Source organism: Falco punctatus, assembly GCF_963210335.1.
Source record: "Falco punctatus genome assembly, chromosome: 6".
NCBI classification, from domain to species: domain Eukaryota; kingdom Metazoa; phylum Chordata; class Aves; order Falconiformes; family Falconidae; genus Falco; species Falco punctatus.
In genome coordinates, this window is record NC_137585.1 from 54,355,087 (window position 1) to 54,371,248 (window position 16,162).

Below are 16,162 nucleotides of genomic sequence, written 5' to 3' on the forward strand. Positions count from 1 at the left end.
GGTAGTAGTTTGCGTTCTTTCAAAGGACAGTACAAAATAAAAATAGTTTTCTCCAACATGCAAAAGTAACTTACATGGAAGCTTTGGGTTCCTTTTTAATTTTACCTTGTAGACTTGGCAGAAAAAAAGAAAATTGATAACTTGAATTGTACATTTTTGTCTGGAGCCTCAGGAGCATATTATACTTGTCTTTTACAGTCCAAAGCAGCGTATGTGCTCTTCTACCAGAGACAGGACACAATCAGTGGAACTGGCTTTTTCCCTCTTGACCGGGAAACTAAACAAGGTGCTTCAGCTGCCACAGGCATCCCACTAGAAAGTGATGAAGATAGCAATGAAAATGATAATGATATAGAAAATGAAAATTGTATGCACACTAACTAATGGAAGAACTAGAAGCCATAGAAGAGACTTTCTCACTGGGGATACCTATTGGAAGAGTGAAATTGCCCACCAAATTAAGAATAAAAATCTGAGAAGGGGAGTTTCAGATAACAGAATGTAAATCTTTATTACATTTTAACATGTGCAGTACTTGAAGTGAAACAATAAAAACTTAAACAGAAATTGTCTCTAATGCATTTACAGTCTTGTATTCACAAGCTATATATAGGAGGTCACAAATAAACCCCTTTTAAGTTTTCTGCTGCTGTTCTGATGGATTATGTTTTCTTTTGTTTTAGATGTGAGTTAATAACTAAAATGTTAAATCTGTGGACTTCTGGCATTTATTTTCTTAGTACTGCAAGAATACTACTGCCAAGTCTAGTTTCTGGATGAATATATACTTATTCTTTAGGCTGTCACACAGACTACAAGTAAAAATGTCATAAATATATAAGCAGTAGTCTTCTTGAAACAGCAAATATTTGTTTCTCCCTGATTTTTATTTTTTTTTAAATTCGGTCACAATAGAAGAAATAGCTTGAAAAGGTGTTTTAACCTTTTGTGATCTAGTTGAGCATCCAGAATATTATGTTCATCTTGCTGCTGCTGTGGAACAGGTTCTGGATTTCATGCTGCATTAACAAAAAGTTTTTCAATTAAATGTAAGTATCCTTTGTTGCTTGTTGGAATCTACTCTGCAGACGTAAATCCTGTTATCTTGCTTATAAGACATGCATAATTTTAATCTGGTGTCAGTCCAAAATTTAAAATTGTGCTGTAAGTTCTCTCTTCCCCAGTTTTTGTAGTTTGACAGCTTGCAAACTACTCTGTAATAGGGTCAGAGTTAATAGTATTCTGTATCCATAGTAATGACTGTATATCAGGCTTAGATGAGAATTTTTTCAATATAACCTGCCTTTAAATTGTTAATGAACTAAATAACTTTAAAGGTAGGCCTGTTAATTTTCTTTGTGTGTTCCTGATGGAATTCACCATAGCCTTACAGCATATCTGAAAAGGTAACTCATTATAAGAGAATTGGCATTTGCATGTTCAAGTCAGAACCTGTACAGTATATAAGGCATATAAACTTTTAATTGGATTTTAGTTAACTGTGTTCAGGGGTCCAGGATGCCAAAACAAGTGTGACAGTTTGAAACATTTTTTAATTTGCTGCTTTCCCTTTGATCTAGTTGGAAGAATGTATTGTTGATTTGTATACGATACTGCCTTTGAGAGGGGCTCTTCAGTGTGGGGGCACACTTCACATATCTACTACCTGGAGAACTGCTTTGTGTCCCACTGTTCAAACAAATAATTTAAAAAGAAGCAAAAAGCAAAAAGTATGATGTTCTTCACTTGAACTAATCAAATACAATAGGTTATAAATTGTGTATTGTAAATAAAAGTTCACTCTGTGAGTGCACATTTTGGTAAATTATTTATTTATGTTAGCATTAAAAAGTTTAAAAAATTGCATTTGACCAGGATATAAATGAGGTATGTTGGACATGGCTTTGCTTTATACCTTGATATTAAAACTGGTGTTTCATCCTGGTATTTTAAAGCTGCTTTGAGGTTTTTTTTTAAATGTAAACTAACCTCCTGCATGACAGAGGTTAAAATTTTGTCTGCACTTGAGTTCACTTGGGTTTACATTTGAAATGCGCATGTTTATTTATACAGATTTCAATAAAGCTATTCAAGGCCTTACTTAGTCTTCCATTTTCTTACAAGTTCTTTTCCCACAGTGCTTGTGTAATGAGTAGTCTTTGGCTAAGACTCACATTATTGGTTACAAAATGGCTATTTATTGACCAACACAGAAGATGATTAATAGTATTTCCAGAAGAAAGTAGATACAAAAGAGGTTCTCCCATGTCATTGTCTGGCTCTAAAAACATTTATAAGGCCACAATGTTTATTGTCGTAAACATTATAACTTGTTTTTTAAAAGTAATACTGTAACAATAATTAATCAAACAGAAGGATACTAACTCTGAGATGGTTGGTGAAGTGAGATAATATATTTAAGGTGAGACAAAACGATAAGGTGGAGGGTAAATGATACAAGCTTTTGTTTTTAAAACCTGGTATTTAGGTGTGGAATACAGTAACCCAATACAAAGCTATGTGCTAAATACCTTGTGAGTTTAACTTGCTTGTTTTAGTCAGAGCACTTGAGAGGTGAGATTTATCTGTGGAGTAGAGGAAGTAATCCTAGAGAAGCGATCATCTCTTTGAATAGCACAAAGAGCCCCCCTGCATTCATAACTCCCATTGGTTTTCCCACGTCATGTTAGCCTAGAACTTGCTTGGGAAAATCATGAAGGACCAAAGGATCTGCTTTGACTTACCAAAGTCTCACTTTGGAGTTTGTGATTGGAGCTTTGATACCTAGTAACTTGGTCTCCTAATGCATTTCATTCTGCTTTTGAAAATGCAGATATGTATATACATACATAGGATCTTACATTTGAAGGAATGTACTTACCTACTAATGGCTGGATCATCCAGATAAGAGTTTAAAAGGGTATTGATCAAAGTAATATTTAGTTAGGAAAAAAATACATAGATTCTAACTTTTTTGTTGTTACTGTTAATTTGTCTTCCAAGATTACACATACCAAGTTTGTGTAACCAGCTTCCTAATCGGATGTAAAAATCAGTAACATTTCTGTGTGACTGTCTCAAAGGTGTCTAGGAATTCAGCCAAGTTGTGAATTTCATAAAATTATCAAGTATTCACACTTAAGGTATGGTAATTCATCCAGTGTGGGCATGCTTAAAATTAAAAATATAGGAAGCTTATTATTTTTTATGGTGTCTTATCAAAAGTTGTTGTCATTCAGCTAGTCACTTATATGGATAAGAAGGAGGGTCCTAACGTCTTTATGAATAATCTGATAAAAATATACAATATTCCTTTTTTTTTTTCAGTTACAATGACAGCAAGCTTTCTGATGGCTATAAATATTATTTTGGGGTTTAAGCTGATAAGATACAGTTAACCTTGTTAATGTGAGAGTCACAGAAACAAAATGGAGTATGAGGCAGAGGACAGCTTGTAGCTTGCAGTTACTCCACAGATTTTGTAACAGCGGTCCATGACTTGAAGTCTGACTGGGTGGGAAGGATACTGCCCAGGACCTCTTGTTTAACTTTGTTTCAGACAGTGTTCTGGATGTTTCAGTGGAGATCAATTCACTGACCTTGTCTACCATCCGCTTTAATTAAAGTCCTACCAGCCTTCCTGGCATTCTGAAGTGAAGTTTGCAACTACACTTGAGATGACAGAAAAGTTGTCAGATACTACCCTGCCAGACGATGTAGAAACGTCTCCTGCATCTACAACTAGTTGCTACTGAGAAGGCCGCAACCCCTTCTAGCTTTCCCAGTAAGTTAGCGCTGTGTTATGGAGCGCAGTGTATTTTTTAAGTGTTTTAAAATCTTTATGGAGGGAAGTCAGGACAGCAGGCAAAAAGACTAATTGGCAAACCCACCAGTTTTCTTAAAGTTATGCCACTTTCTTTGATGTCAGACTGTAATTTCAGGGTATGGTTTCTCATTGTTTCCAAGTACAAGTCATTTTGACAAAGATAATCACTATAAAGGTAGTGAAACAATATGAAAGCTCAATCTGATAGAATAAGCATATTCTTAGTCTGCAGGCAAACTGCTCTCTGCAGATTTTTTTTAGTTCTTTTTCCTTGAGGGGTAAACAGTGAAAACAGTTCCTCTTTCTTAGTTTCAACATTGCATGCTTTACTGGCACTGTGTGTTCCAGGGGCAGGCAGGGAGACTTGTCTTACCGAAAAAAAATTAAACCTTGGAAGAGCATGGAAGCCTCAGAAGAGTCGAAATGTGACGCATCTATGACCAATTTATCACATTCCCTAGTTAATGAACTGGGTTACTATATGCTGTATAGCATTAACAGCCAAATAATGCAAAAGCTGGTACCAGATTCAGATGATAAAGCATTCGCATCAGTCAGTATGGTTTTATGAAAAGTAAGTTTAGTTACGGGGGGGGGGGGGGGGGGTGGGCAGTGACTGAAAAACACTTGATAAACTAGAATTATTTAACTGCTTGGTACTTTAGTATTGCTTCAAGTATCACATTACTTTCATCAAAACATGAGTGTTATGCGGTATCACCCAATACAAAGTTTAGAAACAGACCAACAATCTCAAAACAGTTTCCATTAGGAAATCATTGTGGAATAGGGGCATGACTGGAGAAGTTGGTGGCACTTGGTCTTAAATTAATGTTTTTACTCAGTGTGTAAAATATTAAATCATTTCTACAGAAAGCAGAAAGTAGTAAGTACCCCTAAATCCTGTTCAGCCCTGGTGGCAATTCAGCATGAGCTCCCGATGTGAAACAGTGGCCTAAGATACTGCCCCCCCCCACCCCCCCCCCCCGCCTTGGATACGTAAGCAGAAATAAGTCGACTTAATCTTTGAGGGCTGTGGTAAGGATCCTGGGAAAACACACCATCTGAGTTACTACCTTTTAAAAGGTCAGACTGTAACCTGGGAGACGTTACAGAAAAAAAATATTCAAACCCCTGAGTAAATAAATTTGCAGTAATTGATACAAAGAATTGTTTTCTCAGAAGTGCCTGGATTTCTGTGTGATACTGGGGGGGTGGGAGTGGCTGTATGCAGGGGGTACTGCAGTGGGGAGAAACGTTCAAAGAACTAATGGTTCAAATTGAAACCAGACAATCTGAAAATAGAGGTAAGTGTGGGAGTCTTTTGTGCAGTTACTTTTTAAGAAGCAGAATAAAGATGCCAGTGGAAGAACCACCGGAGGTAAGCGGTGGGTGCTGGGGGGGGTGCCCTCCCTGGGCTGGGGAGGGAGGTGGCCTGGGCACACCAGGGCCCTTCCCCTGCTGGGGTGGAGGCTTGGTCTGAGCCACCCGACTCAGCTTTGAGATCTGTGAATCTGTAAAAACCCTTCTTTTTTCAGAGAAATGCTTTTCTCTCTTCAGACCTAATGGCACCACTTAAAAATCACTTCAAAGTTTTGAACGGAGGCCTGAATCTGTGGGTAGTTTGCTGTGATCTCAGTGGGGTTTGAGGGAAGGCCGCCTTCGCTCACCAGTGCTTTAAGAATTCATTAACATAGGTTTCAGGGTAGCAATACATATGATTTTTCTTCCCTTCCTGTACCATTGCTACTAACAAATTAAACTCATGGACCTGCTCCAAATCCCATCTGAACAACCCCTTTGATTTATTGTCATTTCTTCAAAGTAACTCTTCCCCCTGGTTACCACCTAAACTGAAATACGCATCTCCCTTTTCCTTCTTTGCAATGCTGGAAGAGCATCCCTGACAATATTTGCATGACAGTTTCTGTTAAAGCACAACGACAGGTTCAGACATGCCCCTGTTGAAAAATGCATGCTTCCTCAAAAACGAAAATCAAAACCCACGCATCGTATGGCTGGAACGAGGTCTGCAGCTGGCTCTAGGGGCACAAAGGCATTTTCCAAAAGACAGCAAAAGGTGTCTGGAAAGAATTCAGATGAGCTATGCTTGTTTTTGATATCTGTTAATGTTATGAAATACATACTGCGCTGTGGGGTGTTGTGTAAATGTGTGTCTCAGCTGAGAAGTCTGCAAAGCGCAGGGATGGTAATTATTAACTCTGTATTATCTATACCTATTCAAAGCAAATATAAAGAATACCCCTTCTTCCAACTCACTAGTATGTTTCTCAGTCATATGATACACAAAGTTTAAGATTGCTCATATAGGACTCATTTCCTTGGGCAATTTGCTGAGTAAGAGGAAATGGTATTTGGATTCTATTTGAGTTCTGCTCCCCCCATTCCAATGGGGAAACAGCAGCTTCCATAAACTCTAATATAATGCAGCTGCAAGTGAACGGGTCAATAAAAGTTACACAGTATTGCTACTCTATAGTTGCATTTGCCAAATCAAAACACCTTAGTCATGTTGACTAATTATGCATTACGTAATAGCTGCTCATTGAAATAAATGCAGTGTCTAAATAACCTATTTATTCGGTGAGACTGATGTCCTGAATAATTGAATAATTGCCAGGTATGACATGGATCCTAAATACAACTTCTAGAGCTGAGACCTAGATTCAGACATTTTGAAAAAGTGTACTAGGACTGCTGACAATGGCAGTTTGATTTTCACATCTTTTACTTTTACATTTTCACATTTTTTACAGAGAAAAAATTCTCTGCCACCTGTGAGTTTCTGGCCTCTGCACCATGTGGACATTTTGGGGATTACTGTAAAAGAAAATCATTCATATACTAAAAATTTTTTTGTTTCCAAATTCTCAACTAAAAAAATGTTGTGAACATTTTAGATTAACAAACTACAGTTGGGCAATGAAGTCAGTGGAAATGTTTTGATCAAACATATTAAAAATATTCAGATTGCTGATGCCTATAATACACAATAATCACAATCAACTTATGGGACAGAGACAATAGAACTTTCTTCATAAAATATCCTGAATTGTTGAATTAACTTATTTTTACACAGCTGGAGGAAAAGAGATGTATGTGTTGATTTTTGGTATAGGAAATAATGCCTTAAAAGTTGTCTTCATGAAATGTAACCTTAGATATGTCTGCAATATTTTTCAGACAAGGTGGCAAAGATTGAGATAAATCATAAAAGGTTGTATAACTACTTGCTATGGGAAGCATTTGGTTATCCTCTCTTTCTAATCTTTGGATTTCTGTTTGGTTAACATTGTGCTCAGTCTGAAATTCTAATTTAGAAATCTTATTTTTATGACATAAATCACTCCTTTAATATCAAGTGTGATGGAATATAACATCCCCATCTTCCTAGTAGCATTTGACAACATTATTAAATTTGACAGACATGGTATTCTTTCCTTGAAATAAAAAGCCCACATAGATATAACAACTTAATTTATTTAACCAATATAAATCCCAAAATTTTTGTGAACAAATGTACAGTTAAAAATAAAAGGAAACAAACCAGTTTTAAGATTTAAATTTCCATATTCCATTCCATAACAAACATATCAAGTAATCCAATGTGACTGTACACCAGTAGGAAACAAAAGCAAAAAACTCATGACAAAGAGGAAGAAATTATGCAGAACTGTGAATGTATGTGAAAACGATGAGTCACAGCTAAGACAAGGGCAGGAGTATGGAAAAGGCTATACTGCATTAATAGAAAAGATGAATGTAATGAGAAAGTAGCTGTAGGATACCCATAAGGAGGTGGTAAAGGATTTCAAATACATTCTAAAAAAAATCAGGGTACTATGATTAAAAAAAAAAGCAAATACTGCCAAAAATCACTAACAGGTGACTGAGAATTATAATCTTTGGGTTGCCTTGTAGGGAAAGAAAAAAAAAAAGTAATTTGGCCTAGCAATGGGCTTAACTTCTTAGTGAAAGATGCAGAAAAGCAGTAGAAAGGAAACAAGCTAGAGGTGATTGTAGTACATTATGAGGACATTTTGAAATAAGACAGTAATAGGAGTGACATATTATTTTTTGACAAGTCCTTACCTAGTCATTATCTAGAAGACTGCAGTTTATGTGTCCAAGTATTGGATAATGTCTTGAAAGCAGGAACTGTGTTAATAATTTTGAGGAACGAGTTTACAAAGGAAGGCTCCAAATATCCTGAAGGAGAAAAAAAATGAAGTGTCAAGTTCTTTGAAACCCTCTTGTAGCTGTCAGTAAGGCTGGTCCTGGCTTCCTATGATCTCTCCAATAAAATAAGACTTGCAAGCCCACCAGACATGTGTATCCCCCAAACTGAAGTGTGGCTGAGCTAGTCAGGAGCACAGCCATTTCATAAAGAATTTGTCAATACTTAGTACATGTTAACTTCTAATTTTATAATTAGTCTATGAAATCTTCGTAGGTCATGGCATGATTGTGTTAATTATGACTGGAACAGGGAAGTAAGGCCCCTAGAAATAAACACCCATAGGAATCTACTGATGACCACGCTGCCAAAGGGAAATAAGGTCTCAGACTGGCTGAACAAGTTTCACATCCCATTTAATGATCCATTCAGTAGCTCAAGGGCTTGGCTCTCAGCTGGAACAGCAAGTGTTCAGACCTGGAATTTCCTACACATCCAGCCAGTGGTCAGCCAAGAAAGTGCATCCATGCACCAGCATGAGGAGACAGACAAGCTCATCCACTGATGCCCTGACAGTAGCTTCCAGAAAGGGGTTCCCCATTTGTGAAATACTGAATATAATTTCTAGAAATGCTGTCAAAATACCAGTATTAACTATGAAATTACAACATGTATGCATCCTTGGATATGGAGGTATCTGCTTGCACATGACCCAGGACGTAGATGCATATGATGGTATAACCCTGTGTTACTGGGAATACATCCTCATGCGTGGAGGTGATCTGCATAGCTGTTCTGCTACAAAGGAAAGCATTTGGCTCTTGACGATTGGATTTCTTTGGCTGTCTTCCAAATTCCTCAAGAAGTATGTTCATTCTGTTTATCTGTTTTTACTCAACCAGAGTATTTCTTTCAGGCTGCTGCTTACAAACACAGCCACACATACAGCCATACAAATATTTATGTCGACAGCAGAGTCCTCTGAATGAAATAAGAGGTCTATCATCTTCATAAAGCAACAAAGATGAGTGCAACATAGAAGGTAAATCGAGGCCTCTATGCCAGAAAGTTCTCCATCAGGATCTCTTCTATAAGAAATCTCTAATCCTTACGGTTTACAGAAAGAACTACCTGTAAATTAACAGTGGTCATACTTCAGTTATCTTTGTGAACAGTTGTGGAGGCTCTCAGAAGTACATGTCCATACTGAGTCTTTTCTAGGCTGGTCTGAGTTAGCTACACATTAAGATGGTCATGCCGGCAGTGTGGTCATGGCACCGAGAAAAGAATACCTATGTAGTGCACTGGCCTCCATGCTACTTACGTGAGTATAGCGAGTGTATCTATTTTTATAATTATTTTCTGCATTTTATAGATATGACTGCAATGCTGGCTATGCAGACAGAGGCCACCCCTAACACAAAGGACCTAACATCCATTCAGCAGATCAAAACTCTCCTGTAGTAATGGTATCACGCAGCAGCCCCAGGTCTGCAATCTGAAATGATCATCCTAAAGGACTCACTAGAGCCTGGAGAAAGCATCCATTGCCTTCTCCTCCCTGGTGCAGCAGCCAAAAATAATTATTTTTACACAGGGGGACACCCTTCTCCCCTCTGGTGTTGCTTTGTGATTAGCAGACTGTCTGTAGGTTACTAAGTGTCTGGAACAACATCCATAACGTTCATACAAGCTGAAGAAGAGATAAAAAAGAAATTACTAAAAAGATGTAGGGAGGTTTCTGGCAAATAGGTGAGAAAGTGGCAAAATAAACAGACTGCAGTGCAATGCCTATGTCTGACATTCTTGACAGGCATTTTTGCATTACACATCCTGCAGTGCGAACAAGGTGACGCAGGAAGACTCCCGAGAGTGCAGCTGAATCCACTGTCCGCTGCAAGAGCTCTGGATCAAATAACACTGCCTAGAACCACAATTATTTTGCTTCAACAGATCTATGCCTTTATTTCTAAATGAAAATTACTAATAATGGACATGAAGACCGCAGTAAAGTCTGATCAGAAGTGCAGCATCACTGAAGATTCTGAAGGTCAGCACGAGGTTTTTCAGTGTAAACAACTGTCAAGTAAAATCTCCATCACAGTTTCTTTTTGTGTGTGTGTGTGTGTATTTTTTACACTTGGCAGGAAAAAAAGGTACCATGAGTGGACTGCATTGCAGGAAAAAAAGGTACCACGAATGGACTGCATTACATGCCATGCAGGGAAAAAATCACGGGTGCTCCCTGAATAGATAATAAATACCATTATCTAATAAATACCACTTATTATGCGAGGGACTGAAAGACAGATTCAGTGTAATGCACAGAGCAAGGTTTGTTTCCCTGGCCAGCCACATACTTCCTGTGTGAGCTGGAAAAGTTATTTAATCTGTTCTGACTCACGCTCAGTTGTAAGTATGAAGGGTATGGGAGCTGCTGGTGAGATTTTGTGAATATCATGTACCCGTTCGCCTGTTGCTACGCTGTTAACTCTAAGACAGCAACATATTAATTCAGGCAGCAGACAGCAGTTCAGTCTCAGAAAAGACATTAACAGGTTCATCTGATTCAATTACCAGAACTCAAAAGGGCAATGCAAAACAACCCTCCCTGCTTTGAGAATCTGTTTGGACAACATTCAAGCAGGAAAAATTGGGAAAACGCTTTTGTTGGCTGGTTACACAAGAGCCATGCATCCAAGGGTGTGTAGGCCCTGAAGTGTTCGTTCTGTAACTCCACAGGCAATCTCCATGGGGTATCTAATGCATGTCATAGGTCTGACACTTTGGGCATTGCTACTTCACGTTTTTGTCTGTGTCCTTAAAGATATTGTGACATAATTACTGATAGTCTGCTACTGACAAAGAGGATGATTCACTGACAGACAGCAGCAGGGACTGCTTTTCTTAGTTGACTAAACAAAATAAAATGTGTATTAACTGCAAATATACAAACAAAATGTTTACTAATATGTACATATATGCTCACACCTACACAGAAAGGAACACAGGCTAAATTTACAAGGAGTTCATGCAGGAAAAAAAGTATTTTTCAGTCTGCTGGTAGGTCTAACTTCCTCATACAGCCACATCCTAAAGGAACAAGGGCTTCGCTTCTATTCTGTAAAAAATCAAAACCAAACCAAAACAGAATGCCAGGTACTAGCGGGAAGATTATTACTTCTGCTTTTAACCCATTTGTGGTCACAACAGAAACACTCTCTTGCCCCATTTCTTGTGTCCACAATTTAAAGAGCTTTTGAAGCATTCACATAGTAAAGTATGTGTGTAGGGCTTCTTTGTGCTTACACAGACCAATACAATGGACAGGTTTTTATCAAAGACTACAAGTATTTGTTATTAATCCATATCTCTCTCTAATGTAAAGTTTAACTTTCCTTTTGATATCAATGCCTATGTTCAATCTGCTATGAGGCATTTTTTTTCCATCACGATTCTTAACTCTGCAGTACAAAACCCAACCAGAGATGTCTGCGAACACCTTTACTTGACCACACAATTGATATTTCATATCCCAAAGTTTGTTTAGTACTGTTCCTATGTATAGATTCATATCAGTTACAAAAGTATACAGGAGTGTTAGTAAAGGAAACTCAGAAGAAAAGCCATGATTCTTCCCATCAGCATGAAACCAATTCATCCCCACAGTGAAATCTGAAAGTTTTGCTTCTCTATAATGCAGTGACAGAAACCTGTTCTTATATCCAAAGCCTGCAACTGGATACAATCAGGATGGACTGTAATTAGGACTAAACACCTGAAATTAATACAGCCAAATGTTATCCATGTTTAATTGAATCAAATGGACTGATGTGCATCACTTGGAATGAACACTAACACTGGTTCCAACAGGTAATTTAATGAATCACAACAGGTCTCATGAGCATTTTTGCTGGTAATTAGGGCCATAAAGCTACAGGGAATTATTTCAATCACCCACTGCCCATCACAAAATTACATACAATTTAATAACAAAGCAAACAACAATTTAATAATTGCAACACAGTACAAAGTTAGCTTAACAGCTAACTAGCACTTTTAGCTTGCTAGTGAAAAAATGTGCCCTCAGAGATGCCCACATGTGCTGCTCCACTTTCTGACTCAAAAGTGACTTGAATGAAACAGAGACATTTAAAACATACCAAAAGACAGGCAAGTGCTTTTACTCAGGCTTAGGAATACATGCAATAGTATCTATTGCAATGAAATGCAACTACAGTAAGTCACACTCACAATCAAATCAGTGTCACTTAAAAGGATCCTGGCTGGTTTAAATAAGCTAAACGAGAGCAGTTAAACTATCTAATAAATCTTCTGCGTTTACAAAAGGCATACATTGTAACAGTGAGAAAGATTATTTTGTGTTTAAGAGATGTGCCTGAGATTCAGGCACATGTATAGTTCCCAATTCTTGTGTTGAGCTTATCTGAGTTTTCCATTCTGCAACCACTTGTATGATTCATTTCCAGACCCATGAGCCATCTCGTTGTATTTGGCTGGCAATGCTGAGCAGACTGAGTGTCAAAGCTGGTAGTTAAAGATATATGTATGATAAATGTAAGTGATAAAAAGTATGAAAATAGAACAAATTTTAAAGTAAGTCAATGCAATTTAAGTATCAAACACAGAATGGTCTTCAGAGAAGAAGGGGACTGCACTTAACCTATAACCCCCCTTTTAATTAATAGACAAGTTGTTTATTAAAAGTAACTCTATACCAAATTTACTAAGATCCTGAACTACAGAAGGTCTGACCAAATTCACGAGTGCTCTGCTTGGTTAAAAAAGTGTCACAATGTATAAACAGAAATTATGTGACACTAAAAAGTCATAATAATCTCAATTTTAGAAGCAGACTAAATTTCCTGGAATATACTGTTACAGTATCCTAAGATTAATTTTGCATTCCAGTACTGTGAGTTGGGTACTATTACAACTGAATGTCCAGTTTTGTCTGACATAGTTAAAGGGTGCTGTTAATCTGCAGAGAGGAGAGAACAGTGAATGACTGAAAGCTAAGCACAGGGCATTGTAATAGGCAACTAGAATGCTGCAGTAATTTTTTTTTTTCATGCATATCGGCACATTAATACATCTAATATTCTATAATGTAATAAGAAAATTATATTAAAAATCAAGAATGTTAATATTTTTTGCTTGAGAGGAGTATCATACAGTCCTTTTCTTCCTTGATCTAAACACTGAGCACTGAGCAAACTGCTATTAGTGAAAAGGGTGGAATGTCAGCCAGAAACAGCTTTAGTTTTTTTTTTTTATATGTTACACTTAATAGAGGTGGCAGGGTGGCTATCAAGCTGTTACAAATACAGAAAGCCTGTAGCATGCTCCAAGTTCTATGTCACTACACACCTGAAATAAGAAAAGACAGATAATCAGCAAGTACAAGTTAACAGGATAAAAATTAACATGACATAATCTGCTTTTTCTCAAGAAACCATCACTGTTTGTATAAACAAACAGTATAAATTACAACACAAACAATACATAAAACATTTCTAAGAGGTGTAATAGTTTATATTAAAAAATATTTACCACTACTGTTCTTAATTATTTTTACCATTTTTCACACAATCCCCAACAAAAAAATCATACTGCAACAAGATGTCAATTTTACGCAAATGCAGTAATCATCTATTTCCTCAGTACTTTTACTTCAGAATTTGGCATTACTCTGTGAGGAAGGGTGGAAAAATTTACTGCTATGGCTTTGATTAAAGAAAACATCATCTGTTTTTCATTTAAGTTAACTTATCAGGCATTCATGATGTAAGAGTAGCCCCCCATCCAAACAATGTTTATGGTAGTCTTGTCTGGTTAAACAAAACAGTAAGATTTGCAGGAAATTAGTATGCAGATACCATCTAATACACACCAATTTTCTTGTTTTAAATGTGATTAATCTCAATTATTCTGACTTATCTTACCATTGTCAACTGGGAAATACGGTCATATGACAGTTTTCTTCATCTTCCTCATTTTGATTACAGGAATAATAATGACAGTAGGATGCTTTAACTCAAGATGTGACATTTGGACAAATTCTACCCAAAATACTTGCTCCCTTTTTGTAAGAAAGGCAGTTTTATAGAACAGCCTACTGACCCTCATTTCACAATAAATTTAAATTGTTTTAGTTTAAGCAGACAAGTAGATTCAGAGAGTACCAATATGCCCACAGCTCACCATGTACAGTAAATAGGTGGAAAAGTCCAAACAACAACAAGGAAGTAAATCATTAAAGCTTACCTAAGAAATACCTATGCATAGTCAATAATTGACTCACTCTCCTACCAAGTCACCCGTATTTCTTATGAAGGTATTTGGACTGGTCTGCGAATTGCCATCAGGATTGAAGCCCATAATGCAAGCACTTAAATGGGAACATCCTGAGGAAAATGCTTATTGGTTAAGCGTGTAAATAGTTCTACTGAAGACAACAGTCTTGCTTTTTTGGTTTGTTTTTTTTCAAATAAGCCCGTAAAAATCAAAGCTTTTGAGAATACACAGACCAATGCACTTTGAAAGTGTAACAATGTTACAGAATCATGGGTTTGATTTTGCAAACACAGGGGTGAAATCCTAATTCCTTGTCCAAGGGCATATAAAGTTTGACCACTTTTCAGTTGTGCCAGTACTACATGCAGTTTTAAAAACTCACATCCGTTTATCCAGTTCTGTCAAGTCAACAGTCAATAATTTGAAAATTATGTAAAACTAAAGATCTTAAAATAATAAATTACTTATAAAGCAATCCTGCACTTTTTGCCTCATAAAGCACACCTAAAGATTTATGTCTACAGGTACAGTGTAACAACGCTGTGCCAGTGTGACCCTGTTTACCATATGATTTGCAAAGTATCTCACAGTAAATGAATACCAATATACATGGAGGGATGCTCAAAGTTATGAAATGCTCTTTTCCCTTTTTCATTACAAGACATGCACACAGAAAGACAAAAAGAAATCCTAGAGCATTCTCTGAATAAGACTGAAGACTTTCAGGGAAGTCTGAAGTAAAGCCCTTATTTAAAATAAAACTAATACTAAGGCAGCAAAAATTTCCTGTGTTCTGATTCTTCACGATTTTTCCCCCAAGATTCCCAAGTTTAAAAGCAAAGGACTGCAGAAGCTCAAAACCGCTTTCCAGCTCCCTGGGTTTGTGGAAGGGCAACGGAACCACGCTCCGTTACAGGTGGGGAGCCACCACAGTACGGGGTTTACAGCAATCAGAACACGGAGAAATAATTCCTGCAGAGACGCAAACCTTCGTGAAACGTCCAGCGCCCGATGCTGAAGGCAGCGCTCAGGCTGCCTGGCGGGGGGGAGCCCTTTGCTGCGGCGGGTCGCACAGGAGCGCTGCGGCGGCAGCAGCACTGGTTGAAGGGCTCGGGCTCGCGGGCGGGTGCCTGCGTTTGAAATGGGTTAAGCACAGCCGGGTGGGAAGCTTTGGGGCTGCAGAGGCACACAGCCGGCGACAAGGCAGGTACCCGGCACCAGACTGCCCCCCCCATCCCCGGCTTTTGCCCGGCCTGTGTTTATCTAAAGCTTCTCAGCGAAGCACCGACGCCGGCTCCGCCCGGAGCGCACCGCGGAGAGCGGCGCCGGCACACGGGCGGCGGAGGGCACAAGCCGCCCGCCCCGCAGAAGGAACCACAACAGCTTCGCGATTCACAGCTCTACCTCGCTTCTTGCTTTTGTAAACCGCGTTCAGCGCCGACCTCTCCCCCCAGAGCAGAACCCGGCGAGAGGGGCTCCCCCAGCCGCCCGGCGGGGCGGTGGCTGCCAACGACCACTCCCGGGAGCCCCGCGGCCGGGCCAGGGGCCCTCGCCCCCTCCACCCCAGCCGCTCTTCACCGACGCCGCCGTTTGTCCCCTCCCCGCCGGCAGCACCCCTCGGCCCGGGCCCCGGCGCCACCTCCTGCCCCTTCGCACCGGCCCGGCGCGGCTCCCGTCCCGCAGCGCGTCAGGGCGCAGCGCGTCCCGCTCCGGCGCAGCTCGGGCCCGGCGCCGCCGCTCTCCCCGCCCCCGGGCCGTGCGTGCGGACGCGGCCTGACGCGCGGTGCTGGCGGCGCCCGGCATTGTGGGAGCGGGGGGGC

General features: G+C 39.1%; 1 protein-coding gene and 1 long non-coding RNA gene across 3 annotated transcripts in view; one reads left to right on the top strand and one right to left on the bottom strand.

The window, feature by feature from the left end:
- USP15 (ubiquitin specific peptidase 15) overlaps window positions 1-2,100 on the top strand; it is a 70,441-nt gene extending 68,341 nt beyond the window's left edge. For both annotated transcript variants that reach the window (XM_080390746.1, XM_080390747.1), the window contains one exon: window positions 199-2,100. In XM_080390746.1, the coding sequence (XP_080246872.1) occupies window positions 199-384 (186 nt within the window). In that variant the 3' untranslated portion in view covers window positions 385-2,100. The remainder of the gene's footprint in view (window positions 1-198) is intronic.
- On the bottom strand, window positions 486-16,066 carry LOC308065153. The gene is made up of 2 exons (XR_013928683.1): window positions 7,940-16,066; window positions 486-5,910 (listed from the first exon to the last, which is right to left on the bottom strand). It is a non-coding gene; the product is annotated as an uncharacterized lncRNA (long non-coding RNA).
- Window positions 16,067-16,162: the final 96 nt, after the last annotated feature.